At 45.7% G+C, this 22429-nt stretch overlaps 1 protein-coding gene across 6 annotated transcripts in view; it reads left to right on the top strand.

Moving 5' to 3' along the window:
* The first annotated feature begins 214 nt into the window (after positions 1-214).
* MYH10 (myosin heavy chain 10) overlaps positions 215-22429 on the top strand; it is a 103193-nt gene continuing 80978 nt past the window's right edge. For 2 of the 6 annotated variants that reach the window (XM_032706399.1, XM_032706403.1), the window contains exons 1-3: positions 225-279; positions 2716-3093; positions 15989-16145. In XM_032706399.1, coding sequence (XP_032562290.1) covers positions 2749-3093; positions 15989-16145 — 502 coding nt within the window. In that variant the 5' untranslated portion in view covers positions 225-279; positions 2716-2748. Of the gene's footprint in view, positions 280-2710; positions 3094-15988; positions 16146-22429 lie in introns of those variants that run through there. The other 4 variants (XM_032706400.1, XM_032706405.1, XM_032706402.1 and 1 more) reach the window with 3 other exon arrangements.

The raw sequence follows: 22429 nt of genomic DNA, 5'->3' as shown, positions 1-22429 counted from the left end.
GCGCGGTGGGGGCGGGCCCCGCGGCGCGGCGTGCGGAGGTTGCTATGGCTGTGGCCGCAGAGCGGCCGCGCCGCGGACCAATGGGGACGCGCGAGGAGGCTGACGGGCGGGCGTTTGGGCCAATGGGCGCGCGGCGCGCGGCGCGGGGGGCGGGGCCGGCGCGCAGGGGCGGCGGGGCCGGCGCGGCGCTAAAGGAGCGCGGCGGGCGCGGGGCGGAGCGGGCGCGGCGGAGCCGGCGGGAGGGCGGCGGGAGGGCGGGCGGCGGCCGGCGCTGCACAGGTGAGGCTGCGGGGCCGGCCGCGGGCACCGCGGCGCTGCGAACCGGGGGGGGAGCGCTCCGAGGGGCCCGCCCGCGGCGGGGGTGTGGCGGGGGCGGCGGGCCCGCCACACAAAGACCCCCTTGTCGGGCCGCCCGCCCGCGCCGCCCGGCGCCGCCGCCGAGGGGAGGGGGCGGTTTGCGGCCATTTTCTGCCTTCGCCGCGGGCGCGGGGCGGGGGGCGCGGGGGATGCGGCCGCGCCGGGCCCCGACGGGCCGAGCCCGCCGCCGCCTCTTTGTCCTTCGGGCCCGGCGAGGGGCAGCGCGGCCGCGGCCCCCGCGCGGCTCCTCGGGCCGGCCCTGCCCCGGGGGTGCCCCGGCCCCGGCGTGCCTTCCCTCCCCCCCGCTTTGCGTCGGGGGCTTTTTTTGGGTGTTTTTCCCCCTTATTCGCACGTCGGCTATGGGGAGTGCTGGATTCCTGCATGAGAAATGCGCTCATTTGTGTGTTTCATTTGAATGCCATTGTTAGCGGAGGAGCCCTGGGCAGGGTGAGCTGGGGCTCGCTCGCCTTCTGCAGAGGGGCTTTTGTGATGGGCTTGGTGGGGTTGGAAGCCCGGGGGCGAGAGTGACCGTGGAGCCGCCTGTGGTCCCCCGATGTTTAGGTCTGTCCCTCAGGGACTGGGATAGAGCCAGTTACACCGTTCGGACGTGACCGGTGTGTGCAGTTATATATGAACGCATTCATTTCACTCCTCAGCCTTTAATTCCGCGGGGGGAACGGTAATGATTGATTTTGTCGCGTGAGCTTTATTTGACCTTCAGGTTTCGCTGCCTCTCGGTGTGTGAGAACCGAGTCCGAGCTTATCTTGGCTGCCTTTGGCTGTGTCACACCTGGCCGGGAGCGCTCGGGACCGACACGGAGGTGCATTGGCACACGAGGGTTCCAGGGCTTTGTTGGAACTTGGGCTGTGCTCTGCCACCGTCACCTTTCTCGTTTGGGGTTGGAGGCTCAGCTGTTAAATCTATGGGCTTCTTGAGTCAGGTGTAGCCTTCCTTGACTAATATCTTTATTTTCATGGTGGAGGAGTCCAGATATTACTGAACATGTCCCCTCAACGATTCCTTCTTTCTTCATGGGAATTTTCTCTCAGAGGCTCTTCTGAAATACTTTTAATGTTGAGTCATCATATCTTGATTTGAATTAAGCTGTCTGTGGTAACCGGGCTGCTCCTCACACCTCGGAAGGGTTGGATGAATTCACGCTTGCTTTACATCGAAGTTGGACAGTGTAACAAATCTCTGTGCGGTGGATGGAGACACAATTATCCTGTTTAATTACATGCTCTTCCAAGGAGGGTTGGGTTGCCAGGGCACGTGCCATAGTAGGAAAGGTGGCAAATGCAGTTTGGGAAACCTCCCTGGTTTTCTTCCCAAGTTGACCTTTAGGTTACTTGGTGGAATAAGCTGATGTAACATTCTTCAGCAGAAGAGATGTCGCGTGTGTGTGACAAACTAAGATATTTAATGTGTTACCAACCAAGATGTTTGATAGCCTGAGTATGAGGGGTCAGGCTTGACCTTTCTGCTCCTCAGGGAGTTCCAGATGAACCTCTGAGCTCCAAGAATCCTGGTTGTGACAGCAGAGCCCAGGGAAGGGGCAGGGCCCTCTCTTGGATAGAGGCAGGTAAAATGAGTGTGCAGGGGCTCTTGTCAGTCAGCAGTTTTTCTTTCCCCTTCAAATTACCCGTGGAGCTGTTGGAAAATCCAGCATCAGCCCTTGCAGTGTCTTGAGCCTCGAGGTAAACTTGAGATCTGGAGACATTTTCTTGGAATATGGTGATGTCAGCGCTCAGGACTGAGAACAGGAGCAGGCTGTGGAAATGCAGAGTCTCATATTTTTCAGGAAGAATGTGATCAAGGTTTAACTGCCTTAATGTCTTGCAGAAACTCCAAGTGTCCCAAGTTCTTGTCTGTAGCTGAGAATCCACATTTTAAAACACATTCTGGTTTCTGCAGCCAGCCACCCAGTGAGCAGATTTATGGTTTTGTATCTGTCTCTGTATTTTTTTTTCACTGTTCCGTTGCAGCTGTTAGAATTTTTACTAACAAAATTCTGCTCAATTTGCTCTTCTTCCTTATCTCAGTCCAGGACACAGGGCTGTGATTTCCCTGCTTGCAGCTCTCACACGTGCTGCAATGTTTCACCCTGGCTGGTGCACACTTAGAACCAGTTCATACTGGCTTTGCTGCACTGGGTTTGGACGATACTTTTGTCTGGCAGTTGGTTTGTGCAGGGCTGCTGTGTGAACAGGGGCTTCTCCAGACTCTGGGAGAGAGAACTGATGCTGCTTCTTCCAGGGGAGATGCAGATATTGGTGATGGATCATTTGGCTGCTGTGGCACTGCACGGGTCAGTGTTGTTTGTAACCTGCTCTTTGCTTTTCCCTCTCCAATCACAGGGTAACTGAGAGAGGGCACCTTCGCTTCCCACCATGGCACAGAGGTTGGGACAGGAGGATCCAGAGAGGTACCTCTTCGTGGATAGGGCTGTGATTTACAACCCTGCCACCCAGGCTGACTGGACTGCCAAAAAGTTGGTGTGGATCCCCTCGGAGCGCCACGGCTTCGAGGCAGCCAGCATCAAGGAGGAGAAAGGGGATGAGGTGTTGGTGGAACTGGCAGAGAATGGGAAGAAAGCACTAGTCAATAAAGATGATGTTCAGAAGATGAATCCTCCCAAGTTCTCTAAAGTGGAAGACATGGCAGAATTAACCTGTTTGAATGAAGCCTCTGTATTGCACAATTTAAAGGATCGCTATTACTCTGGGCTCATCTACGTAAGTACTAATTATCAGAGTCATTCTGGGTGCTAATTCAGCTGAACTGTCCTGGTTCCCATCCCTTTACTGTGTGAAACAGAGGGAATGGGTCATATCTGTGTTTTGACAGCCTAAATACTTGTGTCCCTGCCATTTACATTAGTCCAAAGCCTTTTTCCATGCTGTGTACAGGTCAAGAACTCTGTCATAAAACAAATGATATAATTCTGTGAGTGTCTTCTAGCTACAGGATGTGAAATGGCACCTCCAGGGGCTCTGCTTGTGCTGCTCCTTGGGGCACTTGTCTCACGTGCTGAGCTGACCCAGTGAGCAGAGGCAGGTTGGTGTGAGCTGAGGGAGATGACAAACCCTCACTTTGCTGAACTGCTGTGTTGAGTTGCTCCTGTGAATGAGCACATGTCGTGTTTTAACTTGCTGCATGTTAAAAGTGGCAATGAGAGGCCCTGCTGTTACTTAAAAGCTGAAGTTGGAGAGTGCTGGGAGTGCAAAATGTCTTTTTGGAGCTGAATATCAACATAGTGGCCAGGAAAGAATGTGTTGGAGTGCTTAAAATAAACCAATAAGATAAAGCTTTTTTTTTTTTCCCAGTGGTTTTGAAGCACTAATTGAACATCTGGCTTATCACCATCTTGCCCTAGAGTTGGGAATCAGAGCACTGTTGGTGTTGTCTGACCCTGCTCCTCCCTTGGACACTGTCCCAGGTCTTTCCTGTACAGTTCAGAGCAGCTCCTGGTCTCTTGGCAAACTGATGGCACAGTGATTTGTTGGGTCAGGGAGTCATGAAAATCTACAAGGAGACTTTCTGTCCTAAAAGAGACTGGAACATCTGCTTAAATGCTTGATTCACTTTAAAAACACTTGTCCTGAAGCTTAAATCCATTTTATTTAGTCCTGCTAGTTGGCTCATTTTTCCCCTCCATCAAGGTATTAATGGAGGTATAATTTAATTTTTTGCTTGGTGATGTTTGGACTTACTAAAAATTATATGCAACTTCAAAATCCTTTGTTTTATATTTGTTCTTCTTTGTCAGCTCCCTCTGTGGGTTTATGGTTTTTACCCTTCCAAGGCCTTACACCAAAGTGTTTACAGCAGAGCTCAGTGAAAAATACTTCTGGAATGATTTCTGCATTAGGAAACTAATTGGATAATAAGTAGGGACTGGATTGAAAACTAAAACAAGGTTGATAGGTCAAAAGTTTTCAGTCTGTGTATCAATGCTAATGATGGCTGTTATGAAATTCATTACAGCTGTTATAACCCTATTTCATTGTGAAGGTTAAAAGCTGAGGGCCTTAAATGTCACAGCAAACTCTAGTCCAAGGACTGCACAGAGTAAACACAGCCAGAAATGGCTCTGGAGGATGTGTGAGAGCCTGTCACTGTACACACACAGGGGATCCAGGGCTGTTACCCTGGGTGGCTGACAAACCTCCCTTTCTGAAGGACTGGCTGATCACAGATGTGGAGTTTGTGGTACTCTGCTGGTGATATACCTTTTTTTTCTCTTCCCCCACCACTTCCCAAAGGTACTTTCTGCTTTCATTCTTTCCCTGTTGAGGCAGACTCTGAAACTTGGTTCTTGGCCTTGTGATGCTGCTGCCACAGAGGGGGATTAGTGCATCTGACCTCCCTGCCCCCAGGCTGGAAGGAGTTGGTTGGGGTTGAGGAGCTCATGGATTTGTTGGCCTTTACTGGAAGGCTGAATTACAGGGACATTGCTGGAGGATGCTGCTGTTACCAAGAATAATGGCTCAGTGCAGCTGCAATAATGGCTGCTTGTCTGAAATTAGAGCTCAGCTTAGTTTTTGGAGGTGGGGGGAAGAGCAGTGGTGAGAAGTGTTGGAGTAAAGGCTGAATGCTGCACAGATCCACAGACCATAGAGGAACTTCCTCAAGAGCTCAAGCTTGGGGTGTTTTTAGTGTAGTTCTGTCAGGGATTGCTAAACCCCAGGAATGTGGCACTGCCATTGCTGCTGCTGCTGGCACAGCCCAGAGCCATTGCCTGCAATTCCTGCTGTTTGCCTGGTGTAAGGAAAAGAGCCAAAGTTAACTGAGCTGAAGTCAGTTCTGGTGGTTTGGCCGTGACATGAGCTGGTTAAAGGTATGTTTTGATTTCCACATAGTACTCCCATAATAACCAAACTGAAATCTTACATTTTGGTGTTGGTCTCGGGCAGTTGAGGTGAAGGTGGTGAATCTGATTTAAATTTGCCAAAAGGCAGAATGCAGTGTTGCCTTTCTAGGAAGTGGCAGGTGAATGTCAACTGAAGTAGCCACGTTTCCTTTCAATCCCTAGAAAGGAAACAACCAGTTGAGGGAATTGGCTGGTGGGCCCAGTCATCTGCCTGTAATCTGCTGCTCCAGGGTGACTCTGCTGGAGGAACAGGGAGGCTGACTAAAGCTGGCTGGTGACCTGGACAGTGATGCTCATTCCACCACCAAGAGTTTCATGTGACATCCAAGTAGGGATGGCCAGGAGCTTCTGGAACTTCTACCATCTCCCATGCCTGCCAAGTGACCCGAGCTGGGGCTCTGAGTCTCGTTACTGGGCCGTGGGAGATGAGCACAAATGGAGAACGTGGAGGATCAGTGGCTTGGAAAAACGTGTCAGTGCTTGGTCCTGTCTTTTTGTGCTCTGTTCATGACAGCACAGGAGATGTCAAGGCAGCAGGACTTGTGTAAGAACTGCTGGGAAGGATGGTTGTGTGTAAACTGTAGTGATCCCAGTTTTGCTTTGGAGATGAAATAATTTCTTGCTCCACTTTTACCATTGCCTGTTCTATTGCGTGCCACAGGGTTTGAGTGTAACAAGAATATGTGAAAAACATTCTTTCCTAGAGAAGCTGTATTACCTTTGCAGCAAATTCTTTTGAATATATATATATATTCTCTCCCTATATATATTTTAATCCCTGAGAATGGGTAAATCCGTCGTTATGACTTTGTGCACTTGGGCTTTTCTCCTTAACCTGTCAGTGGATCTGAGTCCTTGAGATCTCTGCTCGTTTGAGGCTTGGTTTTCATCAAGTACAAAGTGCTGGTTCTGTGAAGGTGCAGCCACCTACAGCAGGTGTTTTGTTTGTTTTCTCATTGCTTTTACCTTGGCCGTGAGTTTTCACTCTGTTGTGTTTCATAGCTGAACTCTCCCAAATCTTGAGCTTTCCTAGGGGTATCAGCATTTCTTATGAATCATTTGAGTCACTGATGCTCTGAATTGGTCTCATATCTTGCTGGAGTGGCAGCTTCTTGTGTATTTTGCTTACTGCATATGCCTGTGAACTGTTGATTCTTCAACTTCATGTAAAACTGGACTATTCTGCCTGCCCTGCTTTGGAGTGGCCAACTTTAATCCTGGCTTCAGCCTGTGTTTGGTGATACCATTCAGCTGTAGATCAGGAACTGGGGGTAGTTCACTGGAAGGGCACTCAGAATTCCCAGAGGGTTTAGGAGGTCCTTTGAAGATTCAGAATAAACATGATTTTGCTCAGACTGGTTTTGTGGTGGTTGTTGAATATGCCACGATAAGCTGAGTTCCAGATCCCTTTCTGGGGGTGCTGCTTTAAGAGAGGAGTCCAGTTCTAGTCAGAAGTTTTAGGTCACTGAGGGCTGCAGCCTGAGTGAGGAAACATCTCTGTTTGTACAAGATCTGCATGTAAAATGCCACTGTGGAGGCTTCTAGGTAGATTTTGATTTCTACTTAAGTCAGCAAAATATGATCTCATGGGTGGGGAATAATCTTTGACTCAGGCAATGAAATGGAGAAATGGAATCCCCTGGAAGGAGTGGATGTTAAGAGTCCCTCAGCCTTGGAGGCTGCTGGGTTTCAAGACTCCCCTTGACTTAATGCTTTGTCACAAGCTAAGACAAGATTGCTACTCCAATAATTCTGCCTGTTAATGCTTCGGGAGCTTTGGGGGTTTTCATGAACCAGCTTCCAAGCTCTTCATGGTCCAGTGTGGCCTTTGAGAGTAGGAGCTCCCGGGCTGGGGTTTCCAGCCTGCTGTGCTGGGAGCTGAGGGGGCTCAGAGCAGCTCTGCTGTGGCTCACAGGTCTGTGGTGGCTGAGCCAAAGCTGCCTCCTTCAGCTGCAGTCCTGGGAAAAGGGAGAGGCTTCAAATGGGTCTCTGGTGTCGGTGGGAAGGGTTGGGAAGTGGCAGAGGAGATAAGAAGGAGGATTTAGTCTGAAAATAGAGTGCCAGGAGGACAGATGCTGCACCTGGCAATAGACAGGGGAGATACTTGGGTGCTTTGGAGAGCTACAGATCAAGTCTGAGAGCTGCAAAGGAGTTTTTGGTGGAGGAAGAGGTGTTTTCTCCATCTTGATACCTTTGCACTTCAATATTAACAACGTATTTATTGGCTTCAGTGCATTCAGAAAGGCAAAGCTCATTTACAGGCATGTCAGTTATGTTCAAAATGAAGTTTTTACTCAAAGTTTACTACCTGATTTGACTCATGGCTGATCTGAAGGAAAGAATGGTGTCAATAATTTTTAAAAATATATTTAAGTAGTTTTTTACCATTTTGTTTGTGAGGGACTGTCTGGTTTGTGTGCAACTTGAGAGTCCTTTCACTTCAGAGCAAGATAATTCTCTTTTCTTTTTGAATGTAATTTTGACATAGACTATTCCTCTTCTAGAGCTGCAAAAAGCAAAGTTGTTCCTAGTCACTCTGTTATTTCAATGCTTTGTTAGGCAGCATTCTGAATTTTGAATTTCTAAGTCATGAAACATTAGAGTGGTTTGGGTTGGAAGGCACCTTAAAGCTCATTTCTTTCCAACCCCTTGCCATGGTCAGGGACACCTTCCACTAGTCCAGCTGGCTCAGAGGCCCCATCCAACCTGGCTATTAAAAAAGTCCATGAAAAGCATTTTTTTTTTTTAAATCAAAATACAGGTAGTGGATCAGCAATGTAAATACACCTCATTTCTGCTTAAATGGAAAGCAGTTTGTTCTTGGTACTGCAGACCCTGGCTGGAGTTGGAATGAATAAGCTGATGGCTGTTAACACTGCTAAGTCAGGGCTAGCTGACACTTTTCCCAGCAATTCAAAGCTCTGCTTGTGGTCTGCACCTCTTTAGATGGCAAGAAAGACCCTTCCATTCCACTTTAAAGCATATTTTAAATTGAAAAAACACGAACTTATGAATATCTTGTTAACAGAAGTATTTTGGCAAACCCAGATGGGTGCTCTGGCACACACTGGCAGGGTGGGTCCTGTGCAGGTTTGACACAAGGTACTGATTTTCCAGAGAAATCTAACATCCAGATTGCAGATGGTTGTATTTTAATGGACTGACTGGTAAGTGCAGGTGAGATGTCTGAAGAGTTCTGGGATACACAGCATTTTGCCCACTCAATGGGTCTATAAACATTTGGGTTTGATGATCTTTTTAAATTGAAAGATTATCTGGGAGGCTCAGAAGTCTGTCTTGTACAGTCAGAAGTTCCCATTCCTGTACCCACTGCAGCAGGATGGGATGAAGGAATTGCTCACTCAGATGTGGGGTGTAATTAAGCCACAGTAAAAACTAAGATATTCAAAATCCAGTGGGCTTTATAAAAACCTATTTAAAAAAATGTTACTGTTGCCACATCTGTTGCAGGCCCGGCTTTCCTGGAGGAAATCCCTTGCCCACAGTTGATGGTGTGGCTTTCTGATACCCCCACAAATCATTGGAACTGCTCCTTAACTGCTTCCTGACCTCATTCAGTCAGGAGGATTAAAATGAGCAGAATTTCTCAACCGCTGGACTTGTGTTCCCCTGCCTCAGTCTCCAGGTGGCCTCTGGCACATGTGAGTGGGGTGGGATGTTGGGGAGCCCATGACCTGACTCTGGATGCTCAGGTGGAGAGTTTGAGGTGGGGCCATGGCCTGAGCCGTGTGTGCTGTAGGGGAGGTCGAGTTAGAGCTGACTGGTTGTGCTGCTCCTCGAGGAAGGATAAAAAGCTGGTGAAGCCCCTTGAGGAAAGGGTTACATTCAACTCCAAACTCCAGTGAACTGTGCATTATCTTACCTGCCTACTCCTCCACATTTATTTTTTTTACAGAAAGTTTGGGAAAAGGGTTTTGAAGCTGTTTCTGTGAGGCTGAGAGCTCCTGGAACCCTCCTGCTGGTTCCTGCTCTCCTTGCAGATGACTGCTGGGTTTTTCTTTCCACCAGTGAAGAGGAAAACGTGCTCACTATAGTGCAAGTAAAAATACTTCAGCAGGTATTTTTCTGATAATTGCAAGTGTTACCTCTGTAATTGGCCTGCAGTCCTTTTCTTTCAATTTTAATGTACTTTCCATTTTACTGGAGCAGAAGAGGGAAAGAATGAGAAATATGCCACAGTCCCCAGTTCCAGAGCCTGCTGTGGGTGGGAGCTCTGGTAACACTGCTCTTCCCTATAAGCTATTCCTTCTGTTAAGCTGCTGCCTCCTGCGAGGCCAGAGTGTAACCTAGAACAGTCTGTGGTATTACATAAGCTTCTGTGTTCTAATTGCTTTAATTTTCCTGCTGGTCCAGTTGGGAATGTTTCACGTTACTGAGCGTCAAAGATGGGTATTAAAAGAAAACTGCAAGAAATAGTTTGTTGCTTGATTCCATCTTTTCCTTGACACAAACCAGTCACTGGATCTAATACCCAGTATGTGGCAGAAGAAATGCTGGGCTTCACACTGGAAGTGTTGCTTTGACACAAGAACTTGTTTTCACATTGACTCTTGATTTTTGGAAGACTCATAAGTGTGATTAAGTTGAAGGAGCTCTTTGCAGGGTTTCAGTTTGTTAGAAATGTCTGAGGGACTGAAGGGAAATCAGTCAATTCCCTCCTTGCCCTGAGGCAAGCAGAGCTGTGAAAAAGTGCATGTTCTTGTCAAATATTCAGTTTCTGTAAAAACAGGTAGCTTAACAGCCTGAAAAGGAGCAGCAGTTTGGGTTCTGGACTCTTGTTGAAGTGCTCAGTGGAATGCTTTGTGCTGCAGGACAAGCTGTGTGCCTGCCCCAGAACTCATGGTAGCCTGTGTAAAGCTGTTTGTAGAGCAGTCAAGCTCCAACATGCAGCTGTACAGGAGCCCTGTGAAAGGATATTAATACTCCTCTGGCCCTGGTGCAACCTCAGATCATGTTTTAGCTCTGAGCAGTTGCTGTGGCTGAGGCCGTTCTGTCTGAGTGGCTGTGACCCTGAGCCTGTCTGGGAGAGCTGGAGAGCTCACTGAGCAGGGTAGAACCTGCACTGCTGATCCACTGTGGGGTTTTCTCCCTTTGAACACATCTCCTGACAGCTGTCAGTGTGAAAATACAGCACTGGTGAGCCTCTGTTCAGCTCCAGCTGTAGAGAATATCTCCAGACAAGTCATCCACAGCTTGGGCTGAGCTTTGTCATGAATAGCTGGTGTATGTGTTGTGCTCCTTCCCTTTCTCACTCTCTTCCTCAGTTTTCCTGAAGAACAGTGGCTCTTGTCCCCCAGCCTCTCTGACCTGAGATTCCCACTACTCCACAGGGGATTCCAGCTTTGATTCCAGCTTTGTGGGTACTGTTGTTTGTTGTGGTTGTTTATTTTTTGTTTTAATCCAGCAGTTTGAGCTTGTACAGGGATGTCTGGGTTATTTTCTAGGTTCTTATCTTGGCTGTGCCCTGGCCAGGGAGACTGGGGGTGGTGGTTGAGGGCAGCTGGGTTGGAGCTGGGCAGGGGCAGAGAACATGTCCCACCCCAGGGCACAACTTCACCTTTCTCCTCCCTGAGACTGAAGAGCTGCCTGCCCTTCTTTGAGGCTTGAATTTAAGATTGGATAACTTTAGGGAGAAAAGGTTCTACATGGGAAAACCATGTCTGGCTCAGAGAACTCAGTAGGTCCTGGAGTGTGAAATGGGGGTCTGTAACCTCAGGAAGGGAAACCAGGCAAGAAAATGCTACAGTGAGGCAATTTATCAACCTGAAGAATGTGCTCTACTCCAGTAGTTATGGGATACTGCTTAAAACATGTATTGCTTGCTAGGCTGGAAACTGCTGGTTTCTATTTCAGGTAATAATGAGAGATGTGTAGATGTTTACTTACCTCAGCTTAATTATTGATGTAGTAATAGAGTAAATCTGTCAGTTTTTATATTTGAAGAACTGGAGATAAATGTTGAGCCTGCATGCTCAGGTGATGCAAACTGATTGTTACAAATTCCAAAACTTTACCTGCATCTTTCTAATGTGGTGCTTTAAAGGGCCTTTTGATGTTGTGGCAGAAGAAACCAAGCTAACAGTCATAACAGCATGTTCCTGGATCCAGGAACTGCACAGCTGAGCTGTTAATCCAAGGAATCGTCCCAGGCTTTTGACCCTTAACACCTCCATCTCTGTCTGCACAGGGAAGGTGTGATATGGTTTTAAGGGAAGACAGGCCAGGAAAGCCCACATTCTGGATTTAGAGCCTGAGCTCCCACGTGCTTTCACCTGGGAATCACACACTCTGCTTGCCAGTTGTTCATTTAATGCACCTCTCAGGCTGTGGGAATAAAATGGAGTTTTCAAACAGGCCAGGCCAGGAACCTGAACTCTGCAGTCTGGGACAGCTCACCAAAACCCATATTACTCAATGATAAACTACTGGATAAAGGCTGTAAGCATCTGGAAACCTTCAAACTCCACACTTAGTGTCCTGAGGGAGGGCTTGTGTACCAAACCTCTGTCAGAGCACTCCTTTGCTGTTTGTCTCTTGAGCCTTGCCTGGAGTTTGCATTCACAGAATCACAGGATGTTCTGAGTTGGAAGGGACCCACAGGGATCGTGGCATTCAGCTCTGAAGTGAGTGGCCCACGAGAGGATCAAACCCACACTGTGGTGTTTTAGCATCATGCTCTGACCAGCCGAGCTCATCCCAGGTTATTCCATGTGCTGTTGCTGTTGGTTGATCCTGCCTGCAGCCTGGTCCTGGCTAAAGCAGGAAGGTGTGTTTCAAGCAACCAGCTTGTTCCCAGCTGATCCCATGAGCTCAAGGTGAATCAGCACCTTTACTTGCCTGTCAATTCTTAATATACCTGTCAGCTGAAAAATGAGTGAAGTCTGGTTCTTCCTCCAGTCTGGGTGGTTACTGGAGCTTGTCAGTGCTGATCCCAGCTCCAATTCCCATCAGACAGTTCCATCAGAGTCCATGTACTGCAGGATAGTATTCATTAAACAGGGTGTCCATTTATTTAAGCAGGTGTGCAAGTTCTGATAATTCTTCCTATGGCTGCTCACCAGGAAGCTTTCTGAGGGGTGTAAAATAATCTCACCCTACTTTTCATGTGTTCAGTTTGCATGCAGAAAGCCCTTGCCTCCAATCTGCTGCCTTGGGTACAGTGAGGTACTGTGAGACTTGCAGTTATAAAATAGCTCTATAAGATTTTTGTACCATTTACCTCCCTCCTAGTTAAATTTGGCTCAATAAAACCATCTCTTCTGTGTTTCTCTGCCTACCAAGCCCTGAACACAGCCCTCCAATATGTTCAGACATTGCTTTCTGCAATAGATAACGGTCAGGAAACTTGGGAGCCGTGTGGGAAAGCTCAGTTCCATCTTCCTTTGACTAAATTAGGGCTGTGCAGTGTGGTGGTGTTTTGGAGAAAGTGTGATTTTTTTTATTTTTTTTTTTTTTTAAACTCTACAGGGAGAATGAACTGGGTGGCAACTGTGAAGGGAATCAAGGTGTTGGAGTTCAGGGTGTTGTGTGTGAAGAGCTGTGTGGTGGCACAGACTGAATGGTCTGGGATAAAAGCCACTCCTTTAGGTTTAGTTTAATGAACCCCAGCACTGGTGAAATGTAGAATTTTGTGCTTCATAAAGTCTAGTTTGGCCCTGTTCAATATAGAGCCTGTTAAATTAACCCTTTTCATTTACCCAGGACATTTGCTGGTCTTCTCTAGATTGACAGAGTTATGTTGGCATTGTTGGGCTTTGCTTATTCTGGTCGTTCCAGGTTCACAGGTCCATCCAATTCCTGCTTCAGGAGAGAGTCTGGAAAGGCTCCCAGGTCAGGGATCATCCATACAGGTCTGAAGGATTGTTAAGTTTATTTTTATAAATTATTAATTCTTTGTGTAGCTAAATAGTAACATTTACTCCATGTCTGTGCTGGGGAAATAAAAGATGCCAAAGTAACTGGGGGGAAGAGAGAAGGATCATCTTCAAGCAGATGTTCTAGCCTAACACTTAAGGGTTTTTTCTTTAATTACTTATCAGATCAGTTTATTCATGTCAGGGGAAGGGCAGTGTTTTTAGGTATAAAACAACAGCTTTCTGTTGGGAACATAAAAGGCCAAAACAGGTGGTAAAAGTTTTGGATGAATTTGCAGAGCAATAGAGTATTGCTTTTGAGAGTGACTGTAATATAGCTGGTTCATTCAACACCACCCTTAGAGCTTAACCAGTCACTGGTTTGGGAGTTGCTGTCCTTGGTAAGATGAGGAACAGGTAGATTGGAAGTCTCTGAAGCTGGGTGGGTGAAAACCAGAGCAGGGCTCAGGAGTGCTGCTGGCTGGGAGTCCAGAATCATCCCAGAGGCATCTGCTGGATTCTGCACACGTTGGTGCCATTACACTGGTCAGGGGCTGTGTGGGGACAGGTCTGCAGTGGACTCTGGGTGTGGGGATTCCTTTGTCTGGAGCAGATCTCCCCCAGTAACTCAGTGTGTCATGGGCTGTGGCTGCACTGCAGGAGCACAGTGGAGGTGCTGCTCAGTGATCCTGAGCTGGGCTCAGTGGACATGTGCCTTTTTCCTGGTTGTCCTTATTTGAAGACTAGACTGGAAACCAGGCTTGTGGTAGTTCTTGATGCCTCTGTGTCACCAGGAGTGATGACAGAGGTGTGTGGGTGACCTCAGCTCAGCACAGGGAAGTTGGCTGGCCAGGAATGGAGGTCCAGTGCTCATCAGTTAATTGGCTCCTTGGCTGGTTGTACCATGCTGTTAAAATAACTGTCCCGCCTTCCTTCTCCCTTTCAATGTCACCAATGATGAGGAATAAGTTTGGGAATTGATTATTGCCAAGCCTTTCTTTTTGAAATTTGTCTTCAGTTGTATCCAACTTGCTCAGTTACTGCAAAGGGGCTGATGGTGGCAAGAGGGACAGGGGTAGGACCATGTGGCTGGAAAGGAACTGCTCACTTGCCAACAGCCCCATGGTATGTTGAGTTAATAACTGATAAGTTGCTCTTTATGCTTGGATCAGGTGACCTGATAACATCTGTGTCCTTTCTCTTGGGAAATAAATACCTTATTTGGATGGTAAGGCCCTGCAGTGCTTATCATCCAGCAGATCTGCCCAAAGCAGAGGGAATATTTTCCTGTAAGGACATAAAATGTCCCTATGTCAGGACATCTGGCATAAACCCAAGTTCTTTTTCTTTGCTGATGGTGCTCCTGGCTCAGTTCAGAGATCACCTTCTGTTTGTCTTTCCAGAATCCCTTGTAGGTGCAGAAAGAACAGGGCACCATTTCCTTCAACTAAAATCTTTTATTCTTAAAAAAAAAAGGCAGATCAGAACTTTCAGCTACTCTGATGATACAAATGTAGCAGAAATACTTTTTAAAATTGACTAATATTATAAAAATAATGAGTTATCTGCTCAGTATTCTGGGCTCTGAAGAGCTGTTAATGCTCTCTGCTTATTCTCCGTTCCTTCTCTCCTCCGTTCCTTCTCTCCTCTCAACCTGCAAAGGTAAGAAGCATGGTTTTCCTGACATTTTCAAAGATACCTAGTATTTCTGTCCAACCTGATCTCTCCTGCCCACGTTCCTGAGCTGGGAGTTGCATTGACCAAAAAAAACCCACTGTCAAAGCAGGTGATGAGGTAACGGTGAATGGAGAGATTTTTGCTTTCTTTAGAGCCCTCACTTTTGGTTGCTGCTGAAAAGGCAGAGCCATCCAGATGCCTTGGATTAGGGAAACTCCCTGGGTGAGCTCTGCTGTGTGCAGGGTGTCTGTCTGGGAGCTCAGCCTTTGATCCCGAGCCAGACCCTGCTGGTCTGTCCCTCCCACAGAACCGAGTGTCAGTGGCTGCCTCTGTGAGTTCTCCTGCCGTGGCTGTTCCTGTGATAACTTCCTTATGAATAACTTGTGTGGAGCAGAGCTGGAGCTGTTCTGGAGGAGGCTGTGATACTTGGATCACAGGGAAGTGTGGCCCTATGGGCATCTCTTCAGTGTGGGCTCAATTCTGTAGCACTTGAGGCATGTTTTGATTCAAAAAAATGCCTCAATGAGAGTCAGTGGAATCAGCAGTGTACAATCTGTGCTGGGTGCCTGGATATTCTGGGAGTCCTGGTACCTTGTGTGGAGTGTCAGCTCTGAAGGCAGGCTGTGAGATGCCTGCAGTGCCAGCTGCCAGGCTGTCCATCAGCTGAGCTGGGACGGGGAGGGAATGACCCCCCCTGTGTGATTGAAAGGGCTGATGAGCAGGAAAGACGTACAGATATGAGACAATAACAGCAGAGCAGAAACAGGGGTGGTTTGAAATAGGCTTTTCCCTCATTCAGATTATTTAATAGAACAATGGAGATTATCAGTTCCTTCAAAAATGAAAATAGCCTGGAATGCACGTTTTACCGAAGGAGTTGAACATCAAAAGGTGTCCGTAAACCCTGAAACTTGGCAAACGGGAGGGAGATTTAAATGTCTGTGGGAAAGAGATCAGATGCTCCTCTTGAAATTTACCTACGCTTATTATCTTTAAATTACTTTTTATGCAGGTAATTAAAGAGCCTTTTAGGAGAACTAGAAACTAATAATTTGAATATAGCATGCACTTTGAGTTGCTCTACAAAAAGGACCTCAATTTTGTTTTAAGATAAATATTACAGAACCTGTGAAAAAAGCTTTTTTGTTCTTTATGACTCTATTTCAATACTGTTTACTAACAGAAATGTTTTGGGTTTTTTTCCAGACCTATTCAGGGCTGTTCTGTGTAGTTATAAATCCTTACAAGAACCTCCCGATTTATTCAGAAAACATTATTGAGATGTACAGAGGGAAGAAGCGCCATGAGATGCCACCGCACATCTATGCGATCTCCGAGTCTGCCTACAGGTGCATGCTGCAAGGTAAGGGCCAGCTAATTGGTGATTAACACCTAATTGGCAACTCTTTAACGATCCTACAACCCTTATCCAGCTACACAGTAATTTCTAACGCAATCAGAATCTTTTTTAATGCTTAAAGGGAGAGGGAGAAAAACGTCTTGGTGTGACTCGCTGGGGCGCAGCAGCAAAGCGACACTGACTGGGCTCTGGAAGTTGTAGCTGAAATATTTGTTCTTAAAAAAAGAAGGGATAAGATTCATGTCAGAAGATGTGAGTGCACTGGCTTTGGATGAAGGAAGAGTGAAAGAAGTGTGATTGAAAAGGGAGAGCTGTAGAAGTGTTGTTTTGGCAACAGACAATCTGAAGTGACAATGGAACAACAGTGTGTTTGAGTTCAAAAAGAGGTCGAGGAAATGCTTAACCTTGAAGGAGTTTTTTTTTCCTTCAAACTGATATATGTCATGTCTGTAGTAAAATAGAGAATGAGTTAGTGGAGGGCTCATGCTTTGAATTTTGGCTTTAATTTTGTGCTGGACAAACACGAAAACTGAATTTGACATGATCTAAATCTGTTGAAACAAACACATGTTGAACTTACAGAGTTGCACTTCTGACTTAGTATTTTGGAAACCCAGCTCATACTATCCAATATTGATTCCTTTTAGGGTCTTGTTTACAGATGTGGGAACACCAGCATGTTGTATGTAGAAAAGTGTATGTAAAGAGACAGATCTGTGTTTTCTGCTGTAGGTGTAGATGGTCTGGAAGGAAGGTAAAAGCTGTTTGACCTAGTTCACACAAACTGAGAAAAAGCTGTTTCTGCTACAGCCAGGTTAACCAGCCACTTAAATGTTAATCTTCTTTTTTAAAAGCAGTTTATGCCTTTAAATAAGTCACATCAGTCTTTGTTTCTTCAGTTGTGACTTTGGGGCTGCTTAATAATAAACTGCAGGTTGCCAAGTGCTCTTTCACCCCAGGAGAGCTGGGCTGTCACAGTGGGGTGATGCAGGGACAGGCAGCAAATTGGGACCACCAAGAGTTGTCCTGCTTCCCAGTGGATATTTGGGACTCTGTTTTCACATGTATTTGTGAAAGAAAAACTCTGACCTCTTGACAGGAACAGCTCTAACAGCTCAGGTCACAGGACCCCTAATAACGACTCTATGTGGAAGAATAGAGCAAACCTTAAGATTATTTTATTGTAGCAGTCTCAAGTGGTTTGTGGATAAGGGCCTCCCTCTCTGAAAGCACAGTATCTCTTGAAATTATCTCAAGAACGTTTGAGAAGTTCTTGAGACAAATGTCCTCTGAAAAAGTAAGTCAATGTCAGTAGTTACCACACTGCAGGTGCTCTATATATTTGCTCACATACTGATGGTACTGATTTGTGTCTCTGGGGATCTTGCTACATGGACAGATGCTCCTATTTTTGGAAGATGGAATTAAAAAAAAATTGACATAGTGGTATATGTTTGGTTACAGTCCTCTTTTCTTTCCTTACTCATGCATGGAGGTTTATATTTTGTATCAAGTCTTTGTCTGTGTTTGCTTTCTTTTTGATTTTGATAGTCTGAATTCTTTTCATTTGAAAGAATGAAAGCATAGATTGAAATAAGAACAGATGAAACCCATGCAATGAGATCCATTCATTAGGGAATAACTTGTTTAAGCTTAACTAAATCTGTGTTTCTAGTGCCCTTCACCTGTATGGAGCTACTCCCTGTTTATTTTAGGGAGTGTTTGCAGGAGCCACTGGACTTCCCATTGATGGTTTGTGCCCACAGTTGCATGGCAAGGACAAGTCCAAACTCTGGAACAGACATAAATGATGGGTTGGGGTGAGGGTGACTGGTGTTTGTATGAGGTGGGGTGAGTGGAGCCCTGGCACTGACCCTGCTCCAGGCTGGTCCCTCTGCTTCCAGAGCCCCTGAATGGGCCCTGATGCAGAGAGACACACTTGGGCACTTCAGGGAACTGAATGGAAATCTCCATATAAATAAAACTTGCAGTTACAACAAGTGAGGTTTTCTGGTCATCAGAGCACCAAATAATGCTTGTCTGAACAGTAGCAGGTTTTTTTAAATATATGTAAGAATTTTTTTCAGGGAGCATCTTGGATATGTGAAGTGCCTTTGATAGTCTCAGCTTTGATGTGATTTGTGACCTCGTCAGTAGAATCTGTGACAGGGTGAGAATTTTGTTGCCCATAAGCTGCCAAACAATGCATGTTTCTGTGTGTTGATAGATGGCACTTTTTGAAATACATTCTTGTTCATATAAACACAAATGCAGTGTCTTCTGTTGCAAATGACCACTGGGAACAGTCCAATGAAAGCTCCTCTCAGATACTGGTTCCTAATTTTTCCTGAAGTTTGCTGAGTACTTATAGCTTTATATGTTTACTCTTAAGCACATCACATTATTCCACTTATTTTCTGATCAGCAGTGGCAGCCCAAGGTCAGCTGCTGAGGGTAAGGAGAGATGGGTTTTCCCTGCCAGCCAAGTAACTAACACGATGTACAAAATGTCTTTAATCCTCTAACTGTACCTTATGTTTTACCAGGCATTCAGTCTCTAATGAAACAGCAAAGGTGTATCAGAAACTTTTGCCTGGTAGAAATAGGTCTCTATACCAAGAAGTATCTGGATTAATCAAAAATGCTTCAGATTGAGTCATCAGAGATCTCTGCAGGCATTTATTTGCAGTGCAATCCTTGATCAAAGTGCTTTTCCTGATGAGTTACTAACACATATTTATAAAACTGTTCTCCAGTTCTTGTCTGTGTTTGTGGCTGCTTTGGGAGATAGAGATGGGCTGGTAAAGAGAGGGGTGGGGGAGATGAGTTTTTCCAGTGTTATTGCAAGTCATGTGTTGCTGTTACAGTACATTCATAGGCTGCTGTTGATATGATGAGTTGTGTTTCCAGTACTTGACATCTGAAGTTTAATTATTAGGATTCAAACCTGAAGTTGAAACCATAGGAATGCAATTCCTTTGGATAATATGACCTTACCCTTATAGAAATATCTTGGCCACTAATTTGGATTAATGAAAGTGGTTGGCTGGATTTTCCTGGCTGGTTCAGTGGTGTTTTCTTCAGTATAATCATGTTTACTTTCCTTGCAGCTAATCACAAACTACTCATTTTCTGGGTGTTTGTGAGCTTTGTTTACAGTGATTAACAGGATACCTGGACCAGAGCTGTGACTCAGAGCAATCTGATTTCTTAAAAGACAATTTTTCTGTGCAGGGAATCTGGCACAGTGAGTAAAGTTTCACTCAGTGTCTTGATGATTTTATGTATTTAATTCAGAGCATGGATGGTCACAGCTCAATTTCCAGTTTCTGCTAATAGATAAAATAATATTTGTGTTTAAACAAGAAAATGGAGATTTCTGTTTAGATTATGAAAGAGAGGTGTTTTTTTTGGTGAGCAGAAAGAACTGATCTCAATAGTTACTCCTTGTCTTAAACATTGCTGGAAACACTCCATTTTGTTAAACTGGGGGTATAAATGGATCCCTGCCCTTCTGCTCCCTGGTAGGAAAAGCCTGTATGGGAACATTGTGAACTGCCAACCATCAAACCCTGCTCTGTTCTTGGCCCCTCAGAGAGTTTCCTGTCTGGGGGGACCTCTGGCCCCTCGAGCTGCCCAGGTCAGACCTCCCCCTGCCCTCTGGGGAGGGGAACAATGGGCTGGAAATGAGGTTCTGGGCTTGTCAGACACGGAGGGCAGAGGGGCAGAGCTCTGAGCAGAGAACACTCCAAGGAGCCAAGTTTGCCATGGTGGAGAGGGAATGGTGTTCCCTGGAGGTGGAATGAATTGGTGTGAGCTGCCACAGGAGAAGGGAGGAGCAGAATTGTTTCTCAGTGTTGCAGATGAGCACTTTGGTGGGGGGGCAGCTGTGATTCACCAGGGATTTGGGGTGAGTTTTGCAAGGAAAAGCAAAACTCACTCATGGCTCGATCTCAGTGCTGCCTTTTCTGTAAGGCTTGTATTAAAGCCTGGGTTCAACGTGGTCTTATTTAAAACAAGCAAGACTTAGGCTGCATTCTAGTTATGCCAGTCAGGATTTCTCTCCAGGAAAAGACTCATTACCCAGTGCCTTGACCGCACAGATAATAACCTGCAATTCAGCTTTACATACTGGATTTCCCCTCTCTTTCCCCGTGTAATTATTTTTCAAAGGGCTGTGGTAGGAGGGTGTAACTTCACAGGTGGTTTAGTGGATTTCTCCTGTGCTTTCCCTTCATTTCCCTAAGGAGATGTTGGAGCAGTGAGTGCTATATCCCAGAGGCTCCAGGGGGGATGGATTGCTTGGCCCCAGGCAGGAATCAAGCCCAGCAGTGGGGAGGGCTGGCCTTGGCTCCACAAAACAGTGCTAGGCTGAGTTTTTCACAGCTCCTGGACAGTTGACATGATCATAAGGAATTGGTGTCCTAATCCCTTGACCTTAATTCTGTTTGGTAATACAATTTGCAAGACTTGCTGGTGTTCTTCAGTCCTGCTGAAAATTATTGGCAGTAAGAATTTGCCATGGATTGGGATTTTCTTTAAGGAAATGAATTCTGTAGGTCTGACAGCTCATCTGTGACTGTATTTTACCAGCAAGGGAGACTTGATTGTGCAAAAGCAGAACTAATAAATTTTTCTGTATTCCTTTACCATACTTCACTTTTCCCTCCTCCCTTCCAGTTTCCCCACTGTATTTCTAGAGGAAGTACGGCTTTGTTTTATGATGCCTCTTTATTCATTGGTATGAAAGTGCTTCGGAAGAAATATTAAGGGAAAACTTGTTGGCTTTTTGCTACTAAAGACCAACTTGCCTGCCAATATTACTCTGGTATAATTATGCTTAGTCTCTCCTTTTTATCCTGTTTCCCTGAGGACATCTTGATGAGCACCAAATTAGCACTGATATTTTGGGACTGCCTTTAATCCTGTTGCAGAGAAGGTTTATCGGAAACAGCGTAATACACTTGGTGTTGGAGGAGCCAGAACTGCCTACAGGTGCAATACTTCTCCCTTAAAAACATCATATTGATCTATATTTGTAGTTAATCTTGATTTAAGTCCTCCCTTGGGGGGCATATCCACCCCCAGGTACGGAAAATAAGAATCAAAACTAAAATATGACAACTCTTTTCTTCAAAGGCCTATTAAATCTTCAAATGGAAGAGGAAAAAATTGCTCTGAGTCTAAAAAGCCTGGGAGTGATGGCTGACATTCTCTGTGTGAGGAGTATGTGGAACCTGATATATATGCCATTAATGTTCTTGGTATTTTCATTACATCTTGACTTACCAAAAGGGGTCCCCGAGGCCTTTTAACTGGTTACAAAGTGCAGGAGAACCATCTCAGCAGAACTGGCTGCTTGGGAAATGTCATGGCAAGGATTTATAGGTCTCTTTATTGTTACACTCCGAGCTCTGGGTTTTCACTTTGTCCAGTCAGACTGTGTGGAATATAAATACTGAGGCAGCAGTAACATTAGCACCCAGATTGGCTTGTGTACAGGAGGAGTGTAACATACAGTGGCTGGGGGGAGGGAAAGGGATTCTTGAAGCAAGAAACGAAGTAGAAAAAAACTGAAACAGTCTCCTGCCTCATTATTTTTGAATTTGAAATAAAATGAGAAATACTTCTGTCAGCTGAACTTGTTTTGCAATATTCCATCTCCTTCCCCTTGCTCTTCAGTTCTGTCTCTTGACATTAAACCTGTGTGCTCCAGAGACTGAGTTATTGTCATGATTTAAATGACTGCACCTTGCTTGGCCATCTGTGAATGGCATCAGTAGCAAGTCCTTAGTGGACAGACTCAGTTGAACTTAATTTCTAGAACTAGGTTATGGTACCCTATAATTTCTTTTTCTTATTTTTTTTTTTGTTATTGTTGGAAAAATTTAATGCTTAGTTAGTACTTGACAACAGATACTGACCTTTGGCCTTCTCTGGGTCAAAATGTGACTGGATTCCTGTTTGTTGGGGTTCAGCCTCAGGGCTGGGCACTTAATTAGGCATGATGATGATATTTACAGTGAGCAGCTCTCTCCTTAAGGCTCAGTTGCTCAGAAGTGTTACTTGAAGTGGTTGACATAATTTGTTTTTTTGTCTAACTTCAGTAACTTTCTTCTATTTAAAAAATGAGACAGGAGTGACAATTACATAAAGAATTCTTGGTTTTTTGAGTGTCTTGGCTGTTTTCTCTCCACTTCTCAAGTGCAGCTCTGAACAGAGGAGCCAGTTCCATGGGATTTTTTTGGTTGATATTCTGGGCATCCGGGGATGACTTTTAATTTTAA

The sequence above is a fragment of the Chiroxiphia lanceolata genome, chromosome 19 (genome assembly GCF_009829145.1).
Source record: "Chiroxiphia lanceolata isolate bChiLan1 chromosome 19, bChiLan1.pri, whole genome shotgun sequence".
Taxonomy (NCBI): Eukaryota; Metazoa; Chordata; class Aves; order Passeriformes; family Pipridae; genus Chiroxiphia; species Chiroxiphia lanceolata.
This window is presented reverse-complemented; position numbering and strand designations above follow the sequence as displayed.